The 27,980-nt window shown below is 34.7% G+C and overlaps 4 protein-coding genes across 11 annotated transcripts; 2 read left to right on the forward strand and 2 right to left on the reverse strand.

Annotated features, from left to right (window-relative positions):
• Positions 1 to 1,044: 1,044 nt before the first annotated feature.
• LOC107962789 (protein argonaute 4) lies at positions 1,045 to 8,439 on the forward strand. The gene is made up of 24 exons (XM_016899299.2): positions 1,045 to 1,197; positions 1,776 to 1,823; positions 2,323 to 2,562; positions 2,670 to 2,875; positions 2,970 to 3,194; positions 3,291 to 3,427; positions 3,514 to 3,611; positions 3,700 to 3,797; positions 3,948 to 4,119; positions 4,212 to 4,328; positions 4,418 to 4,525; positions 4,653 to 4,715; positions 4,796 to 4,909; positions 5,029 to 5,194; positions 5,282 to 5,394; positions 5,477 to 5,614; positions 5,791 to 5,921; positions 6,111 to 6,176; positions 6,978 to 7,041; positions 7,138 to 7,249; positions 7,333 to 7,406; positions 7,649 to 7,743; positions 7,831 to 7,862; positions 8,003 to 8,439. The coding sequence occupies exons 3-24, from the start codon at positions 2,326 to 2,328 to the stop codon at positions 8,176 to 8,178; spliced, it is 2,742 nt and encodes a 913-aa protein (XP_016754788.2). The 5' UTR covers positions 1,045 to 1,197; positions 1,776 to 1,823; positions 2,323 to 2,325; the 3' UTR covers positions 8,179 to 8,439.
• A 35-nt stretch (positions 8,440 to 8,474) lies between these two features.
• On the reverse strand, positions 8,475 to 12,215 carry LOC107962790 (UBP1-associated protein 2B). Of its 8 annotated transcripts, none has more exons than XM_016899308.2 (2): positions 10,452 to 12,213; positions 8,475 to 9,140 (listed from the first exon to the last, which is right to left on the reverse strand). In XM_016899308.2, exon 1 carries the CDS (start codon positions 11,898 to 11,900, stop codon positions 10,452 to 10,454), a length of 1,449 nt encoding a protein of 482 aa, XP_016754797.1. In that variant the 5' UTR covers positions 11,901 to 12,213; the 3' UTR covers positions 8,475 to 9,140. The 8 variants fall into 8 exon arrangements, with proteins under 8 accessions (XP_016754797.1, XP_016754790.1, XP_016754795.1 ...); XM_016899301.2 differs by having other exon boundaries at positions 8,475 to 8,798; positions 10,452 to 12,014; XM_016899306.2 differs by having other exon boundaries at positions 8,475 to 8,795; positions 10,452 to 12,007.
• Positions 12,216 to 17,365: 5,150 nt separating this feature from the next.
• On the reverse strand, positions 17,366 to 20,360 carry LOC107962788 (eukaryotic translation initiation factor 3 subunit I). The gene is made up of 8 exons (XM_016899298.2): positions 20,085 to 20,360; positions 19,790 to 20,005; positions 19,428 to 19,555; positions 18,945 to 19,064; positions 18,762 to 18,851; positions 18,241 to 18,327; positions 18,070 to 18,149; positions 17,366 to 17,776 (listed from the first exon to the last, which is right to left on the reverse strand). The coding sequence occupies exons 1-8, from the start codon at positions 20,266 to 20,268 to the stop codon at positions 17,701 to 17,703; spliced, it is 981 nt and encodes a 326-aa protein (XP_016754787.1). The 5' UTR covers positions 20,269 to 20,360; the 3' UTR covers positions 17,366 to 17,700.
• A 3,116-nt stretch (positions 20,361 to 23,476) lies between these two features.
• On the forward strand, positions 23,477 to 26,179 carry LOC121219942 (SNF1-related protein kinase regulatory subunit beta-1). Its single transcript, XM_041098774.1, has 4 exons — positions 23,477 to 23,933; positions 24,865 to 25,043; positions 25,176 to 25,338; positions 25,686 to 26,179. Exons 1-4 carry the CDS (start codon positions 23,727 to 23,729, stop codon positions 26,001 to 26,003), a joined length of 867 nt encoding a protein of 288 aa, XP_040954708.1. The 5' UTR covers positions 23,477 to 23,726; the 3' UTR covers positions 26,004 to 26,179.
• Positions 26,180 to 27,980: the final 1,801 nt, after the last annotated feature.

A 27,980-nucleotide genomic window follows, 5' to 3' on the forward strand; every position in this document is an offset into this window, starting at 1 on the left:
GTGTCATACATCCCCAAACTATGAAACTCATTTTAAATAGGTCCCTAATTTCATAACATTCTAATTACATCTCTGAATTATTGGTATCATATCAATTAAGTCCTTCCATTAATGAAATCGTTAATTTAATCATTAAAAGATATATAAAATCTTACATGACGCAATTAAAAACAAAAATATTAAAAGAAAAGTAAAGTGTTGGCACATAATTTTTAAAATTAAAAACTAAAAATAAAGTAAAATCGAAAAATAAGGAGAGTAATGAAAGTTTCTCTAAAAGCTTTGAAAACCTCAAAACCAAAATTTTTACAATATTTTACCTTTTTAAGTTTTTCATTTTAATTTACATTATATAAGATCTAACGTCTCATTCAACAATTAAATTAATAATATTAGTAACAGACCTTATTGGTATGACATCAATAATTTAGAAATTTAATTATAATATTTTAAATTTTGAGGACCAATTTAAAATAGAAATCATAATTTAAGAATATTTGATGCAATTAACTTAATAAATAATTTAAAAATTAAATTTATCTAATTAGTTAACTTGTTCGTAAGAATAACTTGTTATATCTCCTAGACAAAAATATAATAAAAAAACTCACAAGGATATTGTTAATTATATATATATTTTTAATTAAGGTGTTTTTTTTGCTAGAATAATTTTAAATTTCATTGTGTTTTTTAAGGGTGCAAGATGTTATACAATTTCACAATTAAAAAATATTTTTTTTGTAAATTCAATATTTGAAATTAAATAAATATATTTTATCAAATTAAATATGAAATCTTAGTCAAACAAATGTTTATTTTTTTTATAAAAAACAAATCTTTAGTTAAACGAAGATTTAAAATATTTAACACATAAATTACTATAATTTTGTAATTAAAATTATGTAAGAAAAAAAAAACTTATGAAAGAAAACTATTTAAAAATGAGATGGACGGTAGAGATATGTAAAATGTAGAGTAAAAGGTGTAAGGCGCGATGTAGAGGAGAAAAACATTGTACTTAACGGAGAGACCAAAAAGAGTGGCCCTTAAAGTTTTTATATTATTTCACTGTCCTTAATTTTTAGTTTTTCGTGTGAGAGGTAAGTAAAAAGAGGGAGACACAGACGGGAGCCTTGAACTTCACATTTCTCTTTCATGTTTTAGGGTTTCTATCATTGGTTTCTCTGTAAATTTCAGGTAAATTCCTCTCAAAACCTCTTCAGTTTCAGTTTTCTGGGCTTGTATTTTTCTGATTTGGTGGTTTTCTCTGGGTTTTTGAGGTAATTTGAAAAAATTCTGGATTTCTTTTTCAACCTTTTTCCGTGCAATGCCTGCTTCACTTGGTGTGTTTTTCTTCCAGTGGTTTTTTTCTTTCTTTTTAACTACTATCTGAGTACACTAATTCCCTGTTTTTTGTTTCTAGTTTTAAGTCAACGTTCAAGTTCATACGTTTTTAGCTTTTTTCCCCCTCTGACGTAACTATTTTTTGGTCTTTTTTAGCTACTTTAGTAAGCTTTTTCAGAATCCTGTTATTTTTTTTATCTAGGTTTTTTTTTGTTATAAAAAATTTTCTTCTCATTTTTGTGAGCGAGACTATTAAAAAGCTGTAACATTTTGGCTTCATTTGCCACTTAATGTTAACTTTGGTGTGCCTGTATGTGCGTCTTAAGCTCATATTCTTAGATGTGCTTTAGTTTGCACTCTGAAGGGTAATCTTTTTCCTTTTATTTTACCATTTATGCTCATTTACGGAAATTTTCTTGTTGGTGTTCCAGCTGTCTTCAAGAATACGCTTATTTTGCTGCAGATCGTCTAATTTCTAGGTAATATTTGTATTCATTGTAAATATGGCTTTCCGATGCTTGCATGTTGGATTTCTTAGCACATTGTAAGAGAAAAACTTCATTTTTGAACTGCATGATCATAGTGTTTTGTTGTCATGACTTTGCTTCTGTTTTTGGGTGTTTGAATGTCTGACTGTTCACCTGTTCCACTCTGCAAATATAGTAAGATCTTTTAGCCATTATTCAGTTCACTGAATTCCCTGAATGCATGTTTACGTTTCTCTTAAAGTTATTGGCTTGTTATATGTCAAGTGTAATTGCTTCTCTCTCTTTTTTTCCCTTTTTTTTCTCTCTTTTGTTAATAATAATGACCAATGTGTCAACTCAAAAATAGTATACTGTTTTCTGCCTGAAATGATTATATGATACTATTCCTTATCTTTCTTCAAAGCGGTTTTTCTTTTTATTTTAGGTTATCTTGGTACTTCCTAGTGTTTTCTCTTCTTCGTTGCATTACATATTGTTTTCTTTGTTTTAGGACATGGACTCGTTTGAGCAGGATGGAAATGGGGCGGCACCTGACTCTCTGCCTCCACCCCCACCTGTGCCTCCTGATGTGGTGCCTATCAAAGCAGAACCTGAACCTGCAAAGAAGAAGGTTGTGCGAGTCCCAATGGCCAGGCGTGGTCTTGGATCTAAAGGGCAGAAGATAACTCTTCTCACCAATCACTTCAAAGTGAATGTTGGAAGCTCTGATGGACACTTCTTCCATTACTGTGTATGCTATTTGATTCCTTCACTCTATGCTTTTCCATTAATAGTCCTCAGGTTTTTGTTAATGGTAGTTATTGATGCAAGCTTCTTCTTTTGTATTTGGTTCAACAGGTTTCTCTTTATTATGAAGATGGCCGTCCAGTTGATGGCAAGGGTGTTGGAAGAAAAGTGATAGAGAGGGTGCAAGAGACCTATGGCAATGAATTGGCTGGAAAGGACTTTGCTTATGATGGTGAGAAAAGTTTATTTACTGTTGGTGCTCTTCCAAATAACAAGCATGAGTTTACAGTTGTACTTGAGGATGTTACATCTAACAGGTAGACATGCTCGTAAGACTGGTTTTTAGTATAAATTCTCCCATTTATTGTTAATTCAGTTCTAAATGTGGATTGTGGACCTTCTCATTTATAGAAACAACGGGAATGCAAGCCCTGATGTCCATGATGACTCAAATGGGCAAGACAGGAAGAGAATTAAACGGCCTTATCAGTCAAAGACCTTTAAAGTGGAGATCAGCTTTGCTGCAAAGATTCCCATGCAAGCGATTCAAAATGCTCTGCGTGGACAGGAATCAGAAAACTCACAAGAGGCCCTAAGGGTGTTGGATATCGTTTTACGGCAGCATGCTGCAAAACAGTGAGTTAAAAATATCAGCCTGTATGTCATTTTTTTCCACTTAAGGTTTTGGTCCTGGATGTTAAATTTATTCTGACATTAACTTGAATTTTATAGGGGATGTCTACTCGTTCGCCAATCATTCTTTCAAAATAATCCTGATAATTTTACAGACATTGGAGGTGGTGTCCTGGGCTGCAGGGGCTTCCATTCTAGCTTCAGAGCCTCTCAAGGGGGCCTTTCCCTGAATATTGGTTGGAACTTGGATTCTTACCTCTGACTCTTATGCATTTATTACTTTGTGTTTTTCTTTTAATTACTCAATTTATTTCTATTTTAGATGTCTCAACTACCATGATAATTCGTCCTGGTCCTGTTGTGGACTTTTTGCTTGCCAATCAGAATGCTAGAGATCCGTACTCCCTGGACTGGACCAAGGTAACCGATAACCTTCTCTGTCTCCAAGTGAATTTGAGTTACCTTGCATCAATTATTGAACCTTTATTGCTTGGTTCCCCCTGTATAGGCTAAACGAAGCCTTAAGAACCTGAGGATAAAGGTCAGTCCATCCAATCAGGAGTACAAGATCACTGGATTGAGCGAGCAGTTGTGCAAAGATCAGTTGTATGGTTTCCTGATTTCAGACCATTGCTTTTTCTTCAATCTGTTTTAAATCAGCTAGTATTTGTTTTTGTCTGATGGAGTCTTGTCTTATGCTTCAGTTTTAAGTAATTACTTTTTTTTATTTGTTGCATGTTTGTGTCCTTTATGTAGGTTTTCATTGAAGCAGAAAAGCATGAAGAATGATAATGGTGAAGCTGAGAATCTAGAGATTACTGTTTATGATTATTTTGTCAACCATCGCAACATACAGTTGCGCTATTCTGCAGACCTGCCATGCATTAATGTCGGAAAGCCAAAACGGCCGACATATATTCCTTTGGAGGTGAATTCATGGACTGTGATTTTGTTTGTTTATGGAATCTATGTTTTGTAACTAATACTTGTCTATGGTTTGTTGGGCACCTGTTGCAATAGCTCTGTTCCCTGGTGTCTTTGCAACGTTACACCAAAGCGTTAACCACTTTCCAGAGAGCTTCTTTGGTTGAAAAATCAAGACAGAAGCCTCAGGAAAGAATGACAGTCTTATCCAGTGTAGGTCTTTTCTCTAAGCTTTTGACTCACTTCATATTTATTGTGCTGTAAAATACATGTCAATGAGTGTTGTTGCAAATTTTGTGCAGGCTTTACAGAGGAGCAACTATGGTGCTGAGCCAATGCTGCGTTCTTGTGGTATTTCTATCAGCACTAATTTCACCCAAGTCGAAGGTCGTGTTCTGCCAGCGCCAAGGGTAGAGTCATATTTGGCTGGATTAATTCTTTTTTTCATCCATTGATATGTCATGCATTTATGTTGGGTGTTTAGAGTTATCCTAATGATTTTGGTTGGATCTACATTCTAATTTTTCTTTTTGACAGTTAAAAGTGGGGAATGGTGAAGATTTCTTTCCTCGGAACGGGAGATGGAATTTTAATAACAAGGTTTTTACTCCCTTTTGTATTGAAACTTTCTATTTTATATATGTTTATCTATTGTTTCTCAACAGTGTATGCTTTTGTAGAAATTAGTGGAGCCAACTAAGATTGAAAGATGGGCTGTTGTCAACTTCTCTGCACGATGTGATACGAATAGCCTTGTCCGGGATCTGATTAGATGTGGAGACATGAAAGGAATTGTAAGTTTGACCAAGTTTTTTTTTTTTTTAATTTTGTTGTGACGGTTTTGTCACTTGGCATATACAAGGTTATAAATTGAACTTGTGGGCTAAAGTTGTTTTCCTTGTCTCTATTTTAGCGGATAGACCCTCCATTTGATGTGTTCCAAGAGTCCAATCAGAACAGACGTTGCTCTCCTTTGGTTAGAGTCGAGAAAATGTTTGAGGATATCCAATCTAAACTTCCTGGAGCTCCACAGTTTCTTCTTTGTCTTTTACCTGATAGGAAAAATTCTGATCTTTATGGTATTCAAAATCTCACCTGTTCGTGCGTTAACTGTGCTTTTCTTTCTCTTGAAGTCTTCCTTTCTTCTAAAATTTGACTTTTTGAAGGTCCATGGAAGAAGAAGAATCTTTCTGAGTTTGGCATAGTCACTCAGTGCATGGCTCCAACTAGGGTCAATGATCAGTACCTTACAAACCTGCTTCTAAAAATCAATGCAAAGGTATGCTCTCATCAAATTTATTCTCCTTTATTTTTTGAACTTGGGAAGATTAAACACTAACCTGCTAATTACCTCTACGCAGCTTGGAGGACTGAATTCCATGCTAGCAATTGAGCAAACACCTTCAATTCCAGTTGTTTCAAAGGTTCCAACCATCATCCTTGGCATGGATGTGTCTCATGGCTCTCCTGGGCAGTCTGATATTCCATCAATTGCTGCGGTAGGGATGATATTGTTCAATATCTTTGTGTTTCTTGGGTTTCCATCAACTGCTAGCTGCTTGTAATGGCACTTATGGATATGTGATTCTGCATTCTGTACTCTACATAACTATTTCCTCTTGAGGTAGCTTCTTGACCTGTACTTATTTTAGAGTTCCTTTTGTTGAATTTCTAGGTGGTCAGCTCCAGGCAGTGGCCTTTGATTTCCCGCTATAGAGCATCTGTTCGTACACAATCTCCTAAGCTTGAAATGATAGATTCTCTATTCAAAAAAGTGTCTGACAAGGAGGATGAAGGTATCATGAGGTGCGCCAGCAATGAAGTTCCTTTCTTTTCAGATTTAATTTTTACATCTTTTTTCTTTCTTTTTAATTTATATCTTTCTAGTTAAAAAATTATGTGTTGCTCTTGTTGAACATTCATGTCTAGCATCTTAACTTTTGGGTCTAGTAGTGTTTATGGTTGTGTTCCTAATGAATATTTTTTTAATCACAGGGAGGTTCTCTTGGACTTCTATACAAGTTCAGGAAAGAGGAAGCCTGATCAAATTATCATATTCAGGTTTTGCTGTTTCTCATGTTCAATCTCTATAAAATATAACATATTCTAACTCAAATGGAGTAGTACGTTTTCAAGTAACTTGCGAAGACAAAATTTTGGTGTTCCTGTTTCTTAATTCGCATTGCTTCTCTGCTTGCAAACTATTTGTTTGGACTTCTTAGCAATTATATATTTACCTATCTAATCATCTTTTATTTGCTAAACATGTAACAGTTATTTGGGGAATATTGTATATTCAAGCATCTTTTATCTGTATGGTGTTTTTGTGCTGCTTACAGATTATACAAGTTGAATGTCCTTTTTGAACTTCTAATCATAGTAGAATGTTTCTTGCTTCCTGCAATTTGGAATGCTTAGATCTCTATCATTCTTTAGCCTCGTCTACATTCCTAATTTATTTCTCTTGCTATATAGCTTTGATTGTTGTGATATTCCGTCTATCATTTGCACATCTTTGTTGTCTAATTATGTTATGGGAGTATAATACCTGCCATGTAAAAGCATTTTTGCATTTTAGAATTTTGTTTTTTTTCTCATAAATGTTTGTGTTTATGCTGCTTGGTTAATCTATCATATCTGCTATGTAAAAGTGCTTTTTCATTTCAGAATTGTGTATTTTATCATAAAAGCTTATGGTGCTTGGTTAATCTATATATCAAACATATCCTGTTTTTAAGGGTTCTTCGCTGCAAGTTTTTGTTATTAGCTGGTTTGTGATTATTGTGCTGATGTTTCTGTTACATTTTATTGAAATGCTGATGGAATATTGCTTCCTTGCTCATTATTCTTGGTTCAACTCAGGGATGGAGTTAGCGAGTCACAGTTCAATCAAGTATTGAACATTGAACTGGATCAAGTAATTGAGGTATGCAGTAAGATTACATTGCTGGTGATAAATCATTGTCTTAAAGATGACACTGATTGGGATAAATCATCAGTTGTTAACGTTTCTACTTTATAGGCTTGCAAATTTCTTGATGAGAGTTGGAACCCCAAGTTTGTGGTCATTGTGGCACAGAAAAACCATCATACTAAGTTTTTCCAGCAGGGATCTCCTGACAATGTCCCGCCTGGTGAGTCTCAGTCATGATTTGGTGCATGTCATTCGGTACCTTGGTTATAGTTTTCACAATTTATCCTGTTTTCCATTATGCAGGAACCGTTATAGACAACAAAATCTGTCATCCTAAGAACAATGACTTCTATCTTTGTGCCCATGCTGGAATGATTGTAAGTTCTTCGAGAATTTAGTTTTCTTGATTACTGATTCTGTAGTTATGCTTTTTTGTCCCTTTATACGAAGTTGAGTCTCCTTTTAAAATTGAATCAAGGCTCTGATTTCTGTTCTTTTGACTTTTTTCAATAAGCTTGTAGTTGAATAATCAGAGAAATTGCTATTCTGTTCTAAACCTTGATGGCCTCCTGTTCCTTGTAATGTTCATTTCTTTATATAATTTGTGTTTGCTTTTCAGGGAACCACGAGGCCTACTCATTATCATGTTCTCTTAGATCAGATTGGGTTTTCGGCTGATGATCTGCAGGAACTAGTCCACTCTCTGTCGTATGTGTAAGTGTTCAATCATGTATAGTAATTGCTCCGCTAATGTTTTGATCTGTAACCAATGCTGGATTCCTTATAAACTGTCTATTGCAGGTATCAAAGGAGCACCACTGCCATATCTGTAGGTGAGAATTCTGATTTAGCTTTGACCTCTGTTTGTGAAAGCTTCCAGCTAGTTGTTTGATTTCGTAATTCAATTTTCTCTGAAGTGTTTGTTTGAGATGTTTTACGGATTGCTAATATGACAACATGACGTGTGTTGTAGTTGCTCCTATTTGCTATGCACATTTGGCAGCCGCACAGGTGGGTACATTCATGAAGTTTGAAGATGCCTCAGAGACAAACTCGAGCCATGGTGGAGTTACCGCACCTGGAGCCATTTCTGTCCCTCAGCTGCCGAGGTTGAAGGAGAACGTCTGCAATTCCATGTTCTTCTGCTGATCCCCCATGTTTTGTATAGGCTTTTGGTTGTTACCAAAATGACTGAAACGTTTTTAAGTTATATGAAAGTTTAAACAAGTAGGGTTATCATTGATGTGGTGGTGGTTGAAACATCACCCCTTTTGGGTGTTTGGCCCTGCTGTTTGTAGGATCTATGAAGGTATGTTTGACTAGCACTTGTTAAATGGCTTTCGCCTGTGTAGTACCCGTAATCCTGTTTGGTGATAATCAATGCATAGCCTCAGCTATCGTTAACTTAAACCAGTTATAAATCAATGAAAGCAGAGCCGCACAGATAGGTCAACTGTTGTCAAGCACATACCATACCATTATGATGGTTCAACCGAAAATCAAACCCAAACATCAGAGCTAAAAACATTCTAGCTAGAAAAAGGCCTAAATCACCGTACACCATCGCCACTGAAAGAAGCCAAAGATGCTCCAACCAAGCCCCTTTCACAAGAGTCTCCTCCCCACTGGACAAGACAAAGCATGAGCGCATATGGCAGGAGTCATTTTCCATTGAAGGGAAAGATCACAGAACAGAGGAGCAATGAAGAGCCGCATCATTACCAGGTGCTTTGCATTTGCATTGCATGCCACGAACTTTCCAACAACTCCTTGAGAGATGAGGAGAGGGGGTTCAATAGACAGTTACGACATATACTTTTACAAAAACAACAGGTTTATATGCAATGCAAAACAATATCTAGGACCAACATTTCAAATCTGCCCAACCCCAAGTTGTGGCTGACTACACACTTCACACCATGTTTTCCAGTTTTACATCAACAAAACCTTGTTAACCGGTTCCCCAACTCTATTTGTTCCCATTGTAAGGCCCAGGGTTGTAAGACCAATGAGAGCAATATCCAGGAGAAGGGGTAGGTGCTGGAAGTGCTGCTGTTAACCATATGTTACGCATGAAAGCGGCAGTGAGAGACCATATATATTTTTTGCACCTGCAATTCGGAAATTCATCTCCTCCAATATAGCATTATTTAATGACTTCATCAAAATAATGGCCACAGCAATCCACATGGAAGTTAAAAAATTAGGGGAAACCAAACAAAAGCTAAACAACATTCACAAGGTCAACCCATCAACACATTTACAAAACCACAATTCAAGAAAATGTGGAATAACCCCAAAATTGTTGTCACATTTAAACTAAATTAAGAACCTTCTGATTCACATAAGAAACAGTCGCCACAAGATGAGTGTATCAGTCTATTTAGGGGGGGGCAGAAAAGGCATTGTTTGAGTCACACTCAAAAAACATGAAAAGGCATAGTAGCGTCCGCATGAAAATTCTACCTGTTCCCCCAACATTTTTCTTCTACACCTTTTTGAAAACATGTGAAGGGGAAAGAGTACAAAATTAAATATGAAAATACAGGTTTAGGATTTCAGATCTTTATAGCGGGCAAACAGTAACAACTTTTTGTTACAAATTTAAAGACCACGTTTGCATGAGTGCCTGGAACTTCAGAATCACCAGAGTCGAAAATAAAATGATTGATGCATCTATGAGAGCATCTGCACAATGAATAGTAAAGCATAAAAAGACAAGTTTTGAAAACAAAATATTTATGGAAAAAGATGCATGAGAAAATGACCTTTAACAAGTTTCATAACTTTGGCAAAAACAAATAAGATTTTGAGTTAATAAAGTTTAACCAAATAAAACATGATGGACAGCAATGGAAGAATCCAAAATGAAGTTCAATAAACAACATAAAGTAAGATCAAACCAAGAAGATTGTTTCATTATAATTTTAGAAAGGCAACTAAAAAACACCAACAAATAAAAAGAAATGGGGGCATTTATAAAATTTGTTATGAAACCTTTGTATGAAGAAGAAAAAGAAAAGACCAGACTCATCAACATACCAAATCCTATAACCACCCTTTCTCCAACAGTTAAAACAAATAAACTTTGTAGAACTAAGTAACTCGTCCAAATGATTAACTTAAAAGTTGAAGCATACTAAGAACTCTATTCATACATTAACAATTCAATTCTGTTGAGCCTCAACAACAATTAAAAGCAATCTGTTGGTACAGCTCTCACACAAACCTGATCCTAAACACTAGCCACAACCCCTCACACACAAATGTGAGGTCGTGTTTAGCAGTATACAGCACACTTTGCTTAATTAGATTTGAATCCGCATTAGTTAATTCTATCGTGCATGAAAATCATGCAAATGTAACATTAATGAAGTCCATAAATCATGCAAAAGATCATATCTGGTTACCTTAGGCCATACCTAATGTCCCATGTAAGGAGCACCACTACCAGGTTGATTCCTACCAGCACCGCCCTGACCCATCTGTGGGTTCTGATATCCACCCTGCACTCCATAGCCTCCAGCAACCTGATTCCCATACCCTGCAGCAGGTGTCCCTTGGTTCACAGGGGCGCCACTAAGCCCTCCAAGCAGATTACCAAGCCCCAAACCACCCTGGCCAGCAAGCAATGCAGTCAAAGCCTGTCCAAGCGCTGGGTTTAAAGCAGGTGCAGCAGCAGCAGGGTTAAACCCACCAGCAGCAACTCCAGGGTTGAACCCAACTGCAGTAGGTCCAGATGGAGCCATCAAATGACCAGTCTCTGATCCACCAGATGAGTACTTTCCCTTCTTAGCATGATGGAAATGAGACTGAATCTGATGTCCTTGCTGATGCTGATGCTGTTGGTACTGCTGATGATGCCCACCGGAAGTACCTCCTCCGTAACCCCCTTTAGTCGATTTCGGCCCATCAATGGCTTTTTGGCAATGCAAAACATGACCTTCAAAATTTTTATGAGGCTCTTCTAACGCTTTCCTCGCACTCTCAACCGACCTGTATACAAAAAGGGAAAACCCCTTTGGTTTCCCCGTCTGCTTATCGAGCCCCAATGGACCTTCCTCAACTTCCCCATACTGTTTAAAAAACTCAAGCAACTTCTCCGGGTCCAAGTCAGCTGACACATTGCTAACAAAAATCTTCCTTTGAGTATACTCGGAAACAGGAGGAGCCGTAGGAGGCGGCGCCGGAACCGGCCCCTGTGAAGCCAACTGGCAAGAAGTAGTTCGATTTCCAATCTTCTTCTGGGGTTGTTTCAAAGCCCGGCGTGCCCCACTACGATGCTTAAATAGAATAAAGGCGTAACCTTTAGATTTCCCAGAAACCCTATCGGTAACAGCTTTGCATTCTTCGATTTCCCCATACTTACAAAATTCGGCGGTGAGGGTTTCCGCAGTGGTATCCCAACTTAGCCCATGAACGAAGATCTTCCGATGGGACGGGTCCGCATCTGCGAACTCCCGAACTGAGGAGATAAATTCCGGGTGCTTATCAACGGCTCTCCTGATAAGGGTAATCAATTGATCTTTCCCGAATGGTTCCAGAAGTTTCTCGAACGGCTCGTCGTCCAAATCCTCTTCTTGACCCGTTTCTTTCGGGGCTCCGTTGGCGTTAGAGGAACCGACTAGGGTTTGATTTTGAGCTTCTTCATCGTCGTCATCGTCGTCTTCTTCTTCAACTTCCTCTTCTACTTCAACTTCTTCTTCCACTTCTACTTCCTCTTCCACTTCCTGTAGTTGCAGTTCCTCTTCTACTTTGCGGTTCGGATCTTCGTCGGGTACATATTCGGGTTGTTGTTGGATTGGTTGAGGATCCGGCGTTGTTTTGGTGGGTTGGGGTTCGGAGGATCGTTGCTTTCGCTTTTTGGCCATGGATGAAATGGATATTTCCCTTAAAGATTAGGGTTTTATTTGGAGGAATGGCTAGGGTTTGGAACGACGGAGCTTGCCTATCTATAAATACATATGTTATCTTAGTTTCTGCTCTTGATGTCATATATCATATCTGTCTTCATTATTTTACAGGTTATTTAATTATTAGATTATTTTCTAATTTTTAATTTTAAAATAATTAAATTGATAATTGATCATTTTAATCAACAATCCTATTCTTAAACATTACCTTCTATCCATACTTTTGCTTAAACAAACTCCTAATTTGTTTTTGTATCTATAGTTATCTTCCTTAAATAAACTCTTATATCTGTATATATTAAATTCGCACCCAATTAAGCCCTTCCCGTTAACCGTTTCCATCATTGATAATGTTAAATGTTAAAATAAATTGATGAACCAATTAGATGATAACATTTGGCAGTTTCTGGTTTAATATAATATTTTCCCTCCAATATATTAAAATTTATAAAAAATATTTTTATAATTAGAAAAAAATTGTCAAAATCATTAAAATTATTTTAAAAAATATGAATTTATAAAAATTATTATAAAATTATAAAAAGTATAAAAAATAATAAAACATTTAAAATTTTATAAACACTCATTAAAATTCTATAAAAATAATTAAAAACCATAAGAATGATAAAAAAATATTAAAATTGATGGAAACTTATAAAAAATCATAAAAACTTAAACGGGAACGAATCAGTTGATTGGACCGAAGTCGATAAGTGTGTTGGTTTGAATGAAACCATTAGACTAGTTGACCTAGGATGGTTGAACTGATTTTTAAAATATATATATATTTTTAATGTTTTATTTAAATGAACATGATAGATTAGTTGAACTAACAAACCGGTGACAAGACTAGTTCTGAAAACCTTTGTTATAATATTTCATCCTGACATATGCTAATAGTTGGATAATGAAATTTTGGTTTGATTAAAAATATTTTAAAAAATAAAAAATCAGTTCAACAGTCTGATTCTCAAGTCAACTAGTCTAATGGCTTTTCTTCGATCAATACCCTTGTTGATTTTAGGCTAACCGGTCCAATTCAAGTTTTTTTATGATATTTTAAACAATTTTTATAAGTTTATATCAATCGTAATATTTTAAATATTTTTTTATAATTTTCTACAATTTTTATGATTTTTTAAGAATTGTAATACATTTTTTAATTTTAATTATTTAAAATAAGTTTTATTAATTGTATGATATTTTTATAATTTATTAGAATTATTATATTTTTATAATATTTATAAGCTTTATAATTTTTTTGAAAATTTTCATAATTTTTTATCACTTATAATATTTTTATGGGAAAAATATGATTAAACCATAAATTTCCACGTGTCACCATATAATTGGCCCGTCAGTTTATTTTAACAATTAACATGGTCAATGATGAAAACCCTTATCGGAGGGGCTCAATTGATCATTTTAATTAATGACAAAACCTTAATTGAGTGCGAATTTAAGGGCAATTTACCTAAAAAAGCCGTTTTTTTTCAAAATTTACCGAAATGGGCCGATTTTTTTATTATTTACCGGAATGGTCTATTTTCCGGGAAATTGCGTCCACGTCAGCGCGATGTCCTGACACGTAGCGCGTTCTCGGGGATGCGATTTTGACGTTGATTTCACGTTTGGTTTTTCTGGCTTTTAGGGTTTAGGGGTCCCGGAATAAATTATTTCGAGTTGACGTTTCTGGTCAAATAGTATAAAATCGCGCCCTCGAGGATGCTAATTGAGAAGAAATTGTGAAATCGTGCCCTCGTGGACGCGATTTCACTACAGTTTGGTCATGTAAGAATTTTTTTTTGACTTTTCTGAGCAAATAGTATAAAATCGCGCCCTCGTGGACGCGATTTTGCTACAGTAGCAAGTTTGGGCTGAGGCTATAAACTAGGCAGAAAATGTTCTTAGAATGCATAAGTCATAACAGAAACATTTTAGAGAGGCTAAGAAAGTAAGAGTTTCAAAATGAGTGAACGTATTAGTGCTGTTATTTACTACGATGGTGAGGTTTGCCACACCGAGAATGGTGTTGTTTTTTTGTCGGAGAATACGGTGCGACTGTCATTTAACCAGAACATAGATTTGACAAAACTTCGTAAAAGAATTAGGCGTAAAATATTCGGAACGACGCCAATGAAAGTTCTGTCAATCATGTATCGATTTTGTTATTGTGTTGATCTGGTGACATATGACTCGTTCGACATAAAAGGTGCTCGTAGCTGGGAGGCAATGGTGCAGACTCATCTTGCTAGCGGAGCAACTTATATTGAGTTATATGTACAATTTACGTCGCCAACTGATGTACTTCCGTCCGGTGTTCGAGATGTATACACGACCCCTGGCCGACACTCAGTTAGCGGGTTACAAAATACGGAACAACCTATGTTCGGTAGCGGTGTCGAATGCACATCCCCCGCAAGGCACTCTGTCGGTGGATGGGACATGTATGTCGGTGGCTCGACGTTTGACGCTGGAAATACGTACTGGGGAACTGCATCAAGTTCTAGTGGATGACAATTTACATCCAATTGGGGACGTTATCAAATGCCAAGAAGAAGGGATGGCGTACTACCTCCGACATCAACCGGTGAGGGGACGTCGTACGCTGCAGATGATTATGGGTTAGAAGATGACTCCGATGTGGATCCACCTCGAGAGCCCGGGCCGGATGGTGCAGAGGTGGGATTATTTCCTGAACCGGAGCCTATTCCAACAGAAGGTGAAGATGGTGAAAGGAGTTCAGATGATGAAGAAAATCCACGATTCAGAGCATACTCACCTCCAGCCTACATGCATAATGTCGATCTGGCAGCAGATGATGCGTTAGAGTTTCTAGATCTACCACACCGGTTGCGCGATCGTACAAGTTCGGGGGTAGATTTCGGTGAACTTGAAGTTGGTAATCAGTTTACCAATAAGGATTGTTTTATTGGTGCTTTGAAACAGCATAGCATCAAAAACGGCGTTAATTACCACGTTGTTAAATCAAAATCTGATAAGTTTGAGGCGAAGTGTGCGGTGCTAGACGGCACATGTTCATGGAAAATCGTCGCCTCGTTAAGGAAAAGGATAGGGTTGTGGGAGATAAAAAAGTGTGCGGTGCAAGACGACACATGTTCATGCCAAGCGTTTGGATTTTGTAAAAACTCTTCAGCGATTACTGCCCGGATTGCCGGATCCTCGTATGGTGTCCATTGAAACTACATGAACATGGTAGAAATATCAGTTATATACATAATACTCAATACTAAATACTATATACCGGTCCCACTAGCGAATGTATGGAAATATCTATTTGCAATAATACTTACTTCTGCTTCCGACCGTTGCTCCAATAGAAGCCGTATATCTTCAAGTTCAGATGGTAATCCACGATAACTTACCGGATGGTTCCACCTAATTAAATAAATTTTTAGCATATTTTTATTCTTACAAAATTTACATAACAATTCCAAAATGTAATATAAAATTTACCTCGTTACGAGTGGGAATGTATGTGGGTGGTTCACTCGAGGACATAGAAATGGAAAGCGAAACCGTGCCCATGATTGCAGTAGTGACAGGCAACCTCCAATGTTTGCTCTCCTCGGTCACGTCGCCCCGCACATCTCCCGATATAATGTTGCCAAGACGGCAGACCCCCAACTAAATTCACCGGCTCCTTTAAAATCAAAGAGTTTTAGTAGCCACTTTAGATGTACACGGCTCTGTGACGTGTCGGACATCAGATAACCTTCAATTATTTGAAGAATGTATGATCGAACATATCAGATTCTTTCAATTTCGGTTGAATTTGCATTCGGATCGGGGAAGGTGGCACGTAACCAGCCCATCTCCACCTTACCTCCATCCATTTTATCCGGAACAGCGCCCAAAAGCTTCTAGCACACCGCCTCCCAATTGCTAGATTGGGCAGACCCGGTGACTGGGTGCCCGTCCACCGGCAATCTCAATTGCAGATGGACATCTTCTAGAGTGATAGTGCACTCACCACATGGAAGATGAAATGTGTGCGTCTCGGGTCTCCACCTCTCGATCAACGCACTGATCAGTTTTGGCTCCAACTTGCATCCCCGGCCTACCGTCGCCACGTGCCAAAAACCCGCTTCCCGCAGGTAGTTCTCTACTAACGGTGATGGAGGACCATGCATATTTCGGATAGTGCATTCCAATACCCGATCTTCAGACTTTTATAACAAATAATAAATTAATAATTTTCTAAAAATACATAATTAAAAATATCTTAAATAATATTTAAAATTTAAATTTAATACTTACTATTTTCATTTGCTCCACCGATATGTGATTCCTATCAAGACGAATCAATGATCCAGCCATTGATGAAAATATAAAAAAATTTAAAATTATTTTAAAAATATATAAAAAATTTTGAAATTAATTTAAAAAAATGAAATTGAGGGGAAATTGAAATTTAATATGGATTTGAGAGATTTTTGGAATGAAATTGAGAGTTTAAGAGAATTTTGGAAGGAAATTAAGAGGATTTTAGAAGAAAATTGAGATAGGATTTGTTTGTGAAAAAAAAGGGGTGGGGGGTTTTATAGTTTTTTTTTTGACCGTTGGGGGGGGCAACGGTCAAAAATTTGACCGTTGGCCACATCAGCAGGTCGCGCTGACGTGGACACGATGTCCTGACATGTACCCTGACATCGCGCTGACGTGGACGCGATTTCCCAAAAAATGGACCATTTCGGTAAATAATCAAAAAATCGGCCCATTTTGGTAAAATTTAAAAAAAACAACCTTTTTAGGTAAATTGCCCCGAATTTAATACAAGAACTTAATTGACTTTTTGCATTTTCTTAAAAACCTTTTTGACACATAAGACAAAATAATATACTTATTCATAAGAAAATTATGACAAAAAATTATGTTATGTAAGAAGTGCTACGAAAGTTTTAGAAAATTTATAAAACATTTTTATAAAAGCTATATATTATAAATTTTATATTTTTTTTACTTAGGGAATAACATAAACTAAGTCATTCTCTAAATTAAAATTATACGAGTTTTTATAATTAAGGCTACAAGTTATTTAGACTATATACTCGAATATTATAAAGTCGATATTAAAAATAAAAATAGAAAATGTAGCATCTGCCAGACACAAACATGATAGACAAGACACACTAACTCTTTAATTTAAGACATTCAAAGTTTCGAAATATGGTTGAAAAAACATTTATTGTTCTACAAAAAATTACAAATGACATAAGAAGCATACGTTAAATATCAAATTACATATGATGTATTTTTATTAATAATCATAGTATTATTTCAAGTTTGGTTATTTGCTTATGTTCTCATACTCTTTTATCTTAATTTCATGTTCTCAAGTTTTTTTGCATGGAGTTCAATTACAATTGAAAATAATATACATATGAATTTAGAAACAGATCTTATTCAATTCGGACTAAATTAATTAATTAAACCGATGTTGGGGCTGGCAGGTATTTTCAACCCCAACACATCATAAAACCTAGAAAGGATAAAATACAAATATAAAGGTGTATAACGCAAGAACATTTGAAACCGGAAATGTGGATAACATTCTAGCTAGAGAAAGAAAATAGATGAAGCTCAAAATTACTCCGTTTCAACGAACAAACAAAAAAGCTGGTTATGTGCACAAATATAGGATCTTATCCCTTTGCAGTCAAATACCACTGAAAATTGAACGCATAAATCATTGCTACAAAACCAACTTTTTCAGTCTTCTTTTCGGCACCAAAATTTAAATTTTGATGTTGAAGTAGTCCGGGTCAAAATGGTGTAATCGCACGTATCCATCCTCCCCGCCACTCGAAAAACTATTCAGTTACAAAACACAGATGGTTAAAATAATCAACAATCCGGAGCAGAACAAAAACTCCGTGGCAGCAAACATGCAAGAGAGAACTACCAGATCATGATGAGATGCAATTGGTCTAGTTGAATATATCATTTCATATAACACAATTGGATTTAGTTAACAATAATAAAGACATCCGTGGAACCATAAATTTCAACTTTCCATAAACAAGGTTCATTTGATACACAGCACACAACATCAAGTTCCATTAGCAAGTTGTAAATAAGCAAAGAAATTTTATTTGCTCCGTACCTCTTCCCATCTGGGTTAAAAGCCAAAGCATTTATAGGCCCAAAATGCCCTTTCACACCTCCAATTTCCTCTTGAAGTATCTACAAAGCAGCCAAACAGTATGATAAAATGGGAAACTGCAGAAAAACAAATCTTCACCATCTGCAGAAACCTTATATAAACAAAAGTTACCTTTTCATAGAATTTAGCTTCAAACTTTCCAGCACGATGATCGGTAGTTGTGACAGCTGATGCATCCTGTCCACCTCCAAGCACCACCTAGAATAACACGAGGCATTCAGAAGAAAGAAACAAGAAAGACTGCAGAGTATTGAATGCTGATAATGAAATCAGTCCCCCCCTCCCCAACCCCCTTTATTTTCTCTCAGCATTGCCAAATAAACCCAGTATCATGCAAATATATGCTAACAGACAATCCAACATTAGCATTGGACCATCTAAACAATTGATTTTGCAAGGCTTGAGGTGAAATACAATATTAGACATCTTTAGGCCTGTGAGTACTGTAAGTTTAAATAAAATGCTTGAAGACCCCGAAGTTATCAATTACCAAATAAAACAGATACTGAACTTCCAGAAACTAGAAAAAGATTTGCCAGATTTCTCTTTAATGCAGCCAATTAAGAAGAAAGATGCTATTAGGGACAAAGAATATTGGAATACAAGTTGCGTAGCTCTTATTGCATACTTACATGGTCAAGAAGGGGAGACATTGCAACAGCATTGACTGGGCGTTCAGTACTGTATGTCTTGATAAGAGTTAATGTTCTTGTGTCCCATAGCTAAACATTTGAAGAAAAGAAAAACAATAAAGAATCATGAAGAGAAAAGTATCAAACGTAGAAGATCTAGGAGGGGTCAATAAGATGCATCACCTTGGCCGATTTATCTAGGGAACCACTAAGGAAGTGTGAACCATCTGCCGCCTTTGTGAGAGATGTTATTGTCTTTTTGTGGCCAGATTCCTTGTCAGACTCTTTAAGCAGTTTTCCAGTCTGCAAGATAGATAGGAAAAATCAATGCAAAAGATCAGACACTTTTCAATGATTCAATGGAAATTACAAATAATGAAAGAAACATAATACTTCTAAAATCAATTGCACAAACAATGTGACAATATTCTCAAAAAAGTCAATTTTTTTGAGTATCCAAGTCTTAACAAACAATGTAAAAGAAAGAAGTCTAGAATCTCAATCCATGCTGTGCTAGATCAACTTAAGCTCAACAAAATTACTTCATTGAAAATAGCATAGAAGAGTTTTGCATCAACATCTCTACTTATTTACACATGCTAACTAATTGTCAAGCACCATGCAAACACGACAATATATGTGCATGTATATAAAACAGCAACTTACCTCAGAATCCCATATACGAATTACAGCATCTTCTCCAGCACTAATGATAGTCCTATTGAGGGGTCCCCAAACAGCTCTATTTATTCTACCTTGAGGACCCTTGATGACAAGCACAGATTCCTCGGTTTCTGCATGAATATGTCACAATGTAATGAATCAGAGTTTAGAAATCAAACACATCAACAGACTTAAATAACAGTTGTCAAACTACAATGCCAGACATTTCAAATTACATTATACATCAACCTTCTACTTCAACAAATTAATATTATCACTTTCCCACTGCCTAATTTTATTCAAACCAAACCAAACTGCCTTAAACCAACAACATAATGAATGATCATGATAATTTTTAAGCTTACGTTCGGTTGAATCTCCGGCAATGCGTTTAACATGAATAGCGGATGTCAATTCCATGAAGGGATCCGTGGTAATGACAGCAAGTTTATCCCCAATGGCAAACTCTACCGACCTCGCCGGTGAACCAAAATTAAACGTATATAATTGAGTTCCCTTCTGAACATTCCATAACTTCACCGTTTGATCAGCACTTCCAGTTATAAGCCTCATCGAATCCCCTAAACATTTAAAATAATCATAACATTTGGGATTTCAATTTAAAAAGCTGCAAATTCGATAAAAAAAAGAGAAAAATACTTGAGACATCGCAAGTCCAAACAGCGCCGTTATGGCCACGGTAAGTGCCGAGACGCTCGCCGTTGTCGGCGAACCAAACGGTGGGAGTGTGATCCTTGGCACACGAAAACAAAAGATCGCCATCTCTGTTGTACTTGAGAAACGTCAATGGCCTTTCATGACCTTTCATCAAAATCGGCCTCATCTTTGTTCTTTTTCTTTTCTTCCCTTCTCACTCGGAATTAGGGTTCCTAGCTTTTGCCGTCTGTGATTCTGTTTATGAATTTTTAAAGGACGTCCCCTTTTCTAGATAATATATATTAGGCCCAAAATTTTTTGTGACGGTCCATTTAACCCAATAAAGTTTTATATTTGGTTGAAAAATAACTCTTATTATTATTTAATTCCTTCGTGCAGGATCACCATTCCTAATATTTGTTTCTCGATATAATGCTTAAAACTAGCATAATCCTGTCTCAACCATTAAATAAGAAGATGATGCGCTTCAGCGAATCCACATTATCTTACATTAACAATAATATTGATGTCATTAAGCTAAGACTCAATTGACCTATGCTTAAAAAATAAACCACCTGTTAATAGTTTATTGTTTAATTCGAGTATTTTACCAATCTAGTCAAACTATTCACTTTTTATTAATTAGATTAAATTTTATATGCATATTATTTTATACGTATAATTTTAATTATTTTTTAAAATTATATAATATTAAAAATTCAAATCATAAAAATATTTTTATCATATTTAATATTATATAATTTTACTTCATATAATTAATGTAAATTAAAATATTGTCCAAAATAATAACTAATCAACATATATCAATTATTTTGATCATTTAAGTAAGTGCTAATTTTTTTAATCATTATTAAGGCATTTGTACAAATAATAAAATATTGATATATTATAAATTAAACTCTTTATTATTCATTTTTTTACCTTTTTTAATAGTCGATAAATTGATGATAATAGTTCGTAAATAATATACAATTAATATAATTATAATATCTATTAGATTTGATTATATATGTTATATAAATAATTATATTTGTTATTTAGAACAAATGTGATGTATTTTTTTATTTTTTACGGGATGGAAACGTAATAATTTAATATTAATATATAAATTTATTTAATAAAAGTCTTATAATAGAATCAAAATTTTAAGTATCATAAATTTTCTCATCAAGTAAATTTATTTATCCAAAAAATTTGAAAAATAGAATAATAAATTTTAACAATAATAAAAAAATTATTTAAAATAACAAATTTGATAATGTAATGAATAACAAAAGTTAAATGATATATATTTAATTCGTTAATCTCCTTAGAACGTTCTATGTGCATTCGTCACAAATTTTAATCTGCGACCCATAATACTAGTGAGAATTTATGAACTTAATGTTATAAACTCGAAAAATTAATAATAGTGCACTAACATTAGAAAATGTTGTAGTAAAAAGTATTTTTATTAAAGCTAATATTATACTTAGCATCCTGCAAATTCACTCAATTTTTAGTTATACTTTTACTAGTATTTTAATAATAAAAAACTATTATTACATAGAGTAACGTTCAACATTCTACAAAATCACAAAATAATTTTGAATTTCATACTATAACCATAATTTGAATTTGTTTTTATTGTAAAGTTTTAATCATCATAATAGTTAATATACTTTAATTAAAATTAAATAGTATCACTTCGTATTGGTAATTTAAATAAAATATATTATTTAATAATTAAAATAAATAAATACATAAAATTACATATCTATATACTAAAGAGGTGAATCTTGCTGATATACGACACGCAACCCATCAAGCTCTTCTACTTTTTTTTTCTATTTTGTAAAAATATTAATTTTTAGTTTCGGTCCTTTTAATATGCTTGAATTGATATTTAATCTTTATACTTTAATTTCTAAAATTATTTGGTCCCTATATTTTTATAAGGGATAATGTAACTTTTAATCCCAAACTTAGCAGATAGGTCCACATTGGTCTTGAACTTTTTTTTATCCACTTTGACCATTGAAGTTAAAAATTGTTATTCATTTAAGCTCATTCTAATAATGGTCGTGAGAAAAAAAAAATGTGATAATGTAACTTTTAGCCCTTGAGCTTAGCAAGTAAGTCCACATTGATCCATGAACTTGACAATTAGATTCACTTTAGTACTAGGTCAATTTTGATCTCTGAATTTAAAAACTCTAAAAGTTTGATGATCCTGAGTTTGAAAAATGTCATATTCAGTGTTTTAACAATTGAATAAGTTAGACCACTAGTTCTCGATTCAATTAGTTCAATCAGTACGACCATTGAACTAACAATATTAAAATTCATAAAAATCTAAAAAAATTACTTTTACTTTTTAGATTTTCACAAAATTTTAATTATTGTTGGTCCAGTGGTCAGACTAGTTGAGTCGAAAGCTGGTGGTTTAAACTGTTACCATCAGTTTGGTGTTTTGAGATTGTACCACATCATCATTTATAAAAAAAATTATTTCACAACTGATGATCTCGCACAATCTCAGAGTGTCACATCATTGAACTTTTAGAATTTTCAAGTTTAGTGATAAAAGTTGACTTGGTTATTAAGTTCAAAATGGACCAAAAAAAATACATTTACCAAAGCGAACCTAATTGTCAAGTTCAATAGTCAATGTTGACCTACTTACCAAGTTCAAGGGCCAAAAGTTACATTAGCTCCTCATTTTTCACAGCCATTAACAAAATGGGCTTAAATGAATAATAATTTTCAAATTCAGCTATCAAAGTAGATAAAAAAAAGTTTAGGGGCCAATGTGGACTTATTTGTCAAGTTCAGAGACCAAAAGTTACATTCTCCCTTTTTATAATGTTGTTAATTAATTCATAGTCAATATATTAACTTTTCAATTAAAGTATCATGTGGTTATATATAATTTAAAAACATATTTTTAAATCTTAAAAATAGAGAGATTAAATTATTGAAAATAAAAACAAGAGGACTTAATATATAAAACGTAAAGATATAGAACCACGGTTATTTAAACTAGACCGAATCATTAAATTAATTGATCTGTGAATCAATGTAGACAAATTGATTCAAGCGAAACACTCAATTGAATCAATCTTTTATTTTTTAAATTTTAATTCTTTTAAAAAATTAGTTTATCAAACCATATAAATTTGTAGTTTGATGGCGTGATGAATTCCATCATAGACCTAATTATGAAAACATTACCTATTTTTTACTTTATAGCTTATCACAAACAAATTATTAACTCACAGGAATTGTGAGTGGATGATACTAGTTGTAAAGTAAAAGCAAAGAGGATTTACTAAATTAAAATAGGAATGGTTTTATATTATTAAATTTGCCCTTTTGATTTTATCAATTGCCGTGGAGTAGTTTGTCAGTAAAAGAATGACAAAAGGTCAAAAAAGGCAAAAAAAGAAGAAGAGAAATTCAGAACAACCGTTTCCCGGCAACTTGCAGTTGTTCACGTTCCTAGTGTCAATCCCCGTAAATAAACCGAAAACCAGTGTCATTTAAACCCCTCACTTTATTCAATTACCAAAACAAATTTCTTTTCACCTAACCGTTGTTTCTTCTGTGGATCTCTCTGGAGGGGGGAAAAGGAAAACTGAAGTTATGGGAAATGCAAATGGAAGAGAAGACGGAGCCAATGGCGGTATCGAAAATCTTTACTTAAGATCCAACGGTGGGGAGCCCATCGTTCCTGGAGCCGGCCCCTCGGCCTCCGCAGTAGTTGTTAGAGTGCCGTCGTCTGATTCAATGGCGAATAGTCCGCCGCAGAGCCCTAGCCGGTCTCGATCCCCTCTTTTGTTCGCGCCTCAGGTTCGTATCTTCGAAATTTCAATGATCTAAATTAGTACAAATCTAAATTACTAATCTAAAAGGGAAAAAAAACGAGAGAGATATTTTGTCTCAAATTTAATTTGAATAAGTACAATCTAAGTTTTGATTGGCAATTTGAGTGACTAACTGAAGATAATTCTGTGTTGATAGATAGGGAAAATTAAAAAAAAAATTGAATTGTTTCATTGAATGAGATGTGGAAGATAATCTTTTGGGTGTCTTCTTTCTGATCATAATTTAGGGCAGTTTTGCAAAATCTGGTGAGTGGAGATGTTGATAATAAGTTTTTTTTTATAGCAATGTAGCCTAGTTGCTTTGTGATAAATTCGTTAGAAGTTTGGAATGTAGTAGTTTTATGGGATTCTTTGGAGAAATGGAATGTAATTGTTCTTTTACACATGTTAATTCTCAAGAGGGAATGCTTAGATGTTTGAATCTTTATTATTCTCTTTTTGAGCTGATGATAGATGAGAGATAAACACAAATGAACATGAGGGGAAGGGGGAAGATTGTTTGATAAGTCTAACCAATGCCAAAGCCCAAAAAGCATACAACTTCTGGAAACATTGTGCGGGAAGCCCCAATATCGTTGGTCTTTAGATTGGTTTGTGTCCACGAAGACTTGCTCTTTTAATATGTATGTGGCTATGATTTCATCTATAGATTCATGTGGATCTCTAGATGCCTAATTTGGAGGTGTGAGTATCTGCATTGCTTGCAAGATCAAGTAATTGGTTTTGTAAGTTGTGTTTTGTCAATTAATTTGTTTTGTTTCATTAATCTTCATCTGGTCAGATAGTAATTAAAGTCTGAGAAGTGCGCTGATGAATTACCTATGAACTAAAGACTTTTGTCTATCAGTTTAGAGGCCTTTCTACTGATAGTTTGGTTGCTTTTGGTGAATTTTCAGGTTCCTGTAGCTCCCTTACCAAGGGGTGATGTCCATTCCTTTTTCAGCCAAATTTGGCAGCATGATTCACCTGGGGCTGTTGATAGTGCAACTGAGAAAGGTATTCCTGTCATCATTACATGGAATTATGGTGGTCATGATGTGGCCGTGGAAGGTTCTTGGGACAACTGGAGATCAAGGTCGGGTTTCAGCCCCTTGCATTATAGACACTGACTTTCATGCTTAAGAAATCCCACTGTTTCTCTTTTTGTTTGAATAGTCAAACCCAAGCTTGGATGGCATATAATTGAGTCTGTTATTTTTGCTTCCAGGAAGAAACTGCTGAGATCTGGTAAGGACCACTCAATTCTTTTGGTCCTTCCATCTGGCATATACCATTACAAGTTTATTGTTGATGGCGAATGGAGATATATGCCTGATCTACCTTTTGTAGCTAATGAAATGGGCCATATTTGTAATCTTCTTGATGTTCATGTATGTATCTTCTTATATGACACTTGCTCAAATTTGAATCATTTAACTTCTTTTGTACTCCATGTAATGGTGCTTTCATAGGCTGGTGTAGAATGATTGACTGCAATGCAAATCTGGCTATTTACAAATTTAGCATCTGCTGTTGCATGAAAGAGAGGTTCACGTATATCATATTGAGCAAACTAGGAAGAATAGGAAAGATGTGCATTACATAGGTTCTCTCATGTTTCTCATAATGATAGAAACTTTTACCCTTTCTTTTTTTGGCCTTAACTAAGATCTCAGTTATACTTGTCACTATTTATGTTGGTTTCATTTGCTTAATTACTTGACACAATTTCTTGCAGGACTATGTACCTGAAAATCTGGATAGTGTAACCGAGTTTTTGGCTCCAGGATCTCCAAATTCCAGTTATGGCCAGGCATTGCCAACGGAGGAAGATTTTGCAAAGGAGCCTGTTATAGTTCCGTCCCAGCTGCATCAAACTGTCCTCGGTACAGATAATCAAGATGGAGCATCATCCTCAAAGCCTCAACATGTTGTACTTAACCACCTTTTCATTGAGAAAGGATGGGCATCGCATTCTGTTGTTGCCCTGGGATTGACCCATAGGTTTGAGTCCAAATACGTGACTGTTGTACTCTATAAGCCACTCAAAAGGTAACATGCACTTTTTCCATGCTTCACTCTGTAAAGAAACGAAGGTAACTTTCACAGTTGTTTGTGAAGGTTGGCTGTTTTATAGATCTGTTTTGATACTTTTTAACATGTTTTGTTGCACTTCAACATTAGTTTACCTTAAGGTGTTTGCATATGGAAAATTTTGCCATCTTTGGAGCACATCAAGGTTAAGCATCTGCCATGCTATCTTTGCCATGTCCAGTTTTCTACAGCCTTGTAAACTGAGTGGTAGTTGATGTGTATGCATAATTAGGTAAACCTTTCTTAGATTGACATTTGATCCGACAGTAAAGAAAGTTTGATCCAGAATCAGACAATAGTGAGCTTCCATTTACTTCTAAACAAGGTTTGAACTTTGAACCTGAGGGTTACCTCTTACCATTACTTTTTTGTTTGTTATACCTAGTTGTTCTTAAGATAGAGGAACATTTTAAATATCATCCATGGCTTATGCGTTTCTTTTTCTTTTTAGTGGGGCTTTCTTTTGAACTTAGTGAATAATGACAGTTGACACCCATGATCGGCAAGTAATTCAAAACAGAAAGAGGGATGCACCATTCCATAATTATCACCACCCACTGTTTGGTATTTAGTTGGTAAGTCGGTTTTTAGTTCAATTGATTCAATAGATCTGAAATTCGAATTTCAATGGTTGCAAAGTAGCAGAAATAATGAGTTCAGCAGTCTAGATTTCAGGCCAACAGTTGCAAAAATATAAGAAACAGATGATTGATTATGTTTCTTTTGGCTCTAATGACCAGTGGAGATTGAGGAAGTTTTGGATTCCTTTTTCATATATATAGGGAGGGCACTAGGACTGTTCAAGGATCAAATTCAGGGCTGGTTGTTGTCAACTGAAAACTTTCACCTCTAGTTCAGTCAGAGCTGTTGTCAACTGACAACTATCACCTAGAGTTCAGTCAGTCGGCTGAAGTTTTTAGGAATTTAGTAATAAATAAATTATCAACAAAAAACATAAAATAATACTAACACCACTAGGTTTCGGAGACATGAAAGGATCCCTATTTGTTGGGGCTTTTTAATTTTGGGTATGATCAATATATCTTTCACAATCGATCCATAGTTCATAAAAATTAATTTTTTCGAGATTTATTATTGTCCCTTTTAATAATATTATCTATAAAATTTGAATTTGAGTGAAATTTGTTATAGTAATACATCTAGGGACGGTAATAGAGTAGGGTGAGGTGGACGTTGCTAAATCCACTGTTGCTTCATAATTGGCAGACTCTACTTTAGCGGTGAGCTAGATTCGGTTTGATTCAAAAAAATTGATAAAAATTGAAAAAAAATTGAATTTCGAGTTAATCGATTTTTTTTGAGTCAACACAAATAAGTATTTCGAGTTTTAAGTGGAGTTGAATTTTACAATTTGAATAACTAAAATAATTTGAATAATGGATTGGTGTAAATATCCCTTTAGTCTCTGTTAATTTTGAAAATGAGCAACTTGATTTCTTTCTCAACAAAAATTACAAAAAAAAATTCAAAATATTTATAAAAAAATTAAAATTTATATTTTAAAAAAAATTTAAAAAATATATAAAGAAAGTTAAAATTTTATTTTTTTACATAATAATTTTGGGATCTAAATAAGTTACTTAATGATTCAAGTTTATCATACTAAAGTATCTCTTTTTTCTTAGTTTACTTTGAATTTTTTTTCAAATATATATGATTTCAAATTTATGTGTTTTAATATGGAATTAGTTATACTATAACAATATTTTAATTTGAAATGTTCAATATTTTTATTAAACTCAAACAATTTTACTCGATTCGGCTCTACTTGAATTTTAGTTAATTAAACTTGATTCGAGAAAATTTAAGTTTAGTTAGGATGATAAAATAAGACTTACCAACTCAATTAACTTGAAAATTTTCACTCAATCAAACTCGATTCGGTCAAACGCTCACCCCTACTCTGCTCCTCCACTTA

This window comes from Gossypium hirsutum, chromosome D08, assembly GCF_007990345.1.
Source record: "Gossypium hirsutum isolate 1008001.06 chromosome D08, Gossypium_hirsutum_v2.1, whole genome shotgun sequence".
NCBI lineage: Eukaryota > Viridiplantae > Streptophyta > Magnoliopsida > Malvales > Malvaceae > Gossypium > Gossypium hirsutum.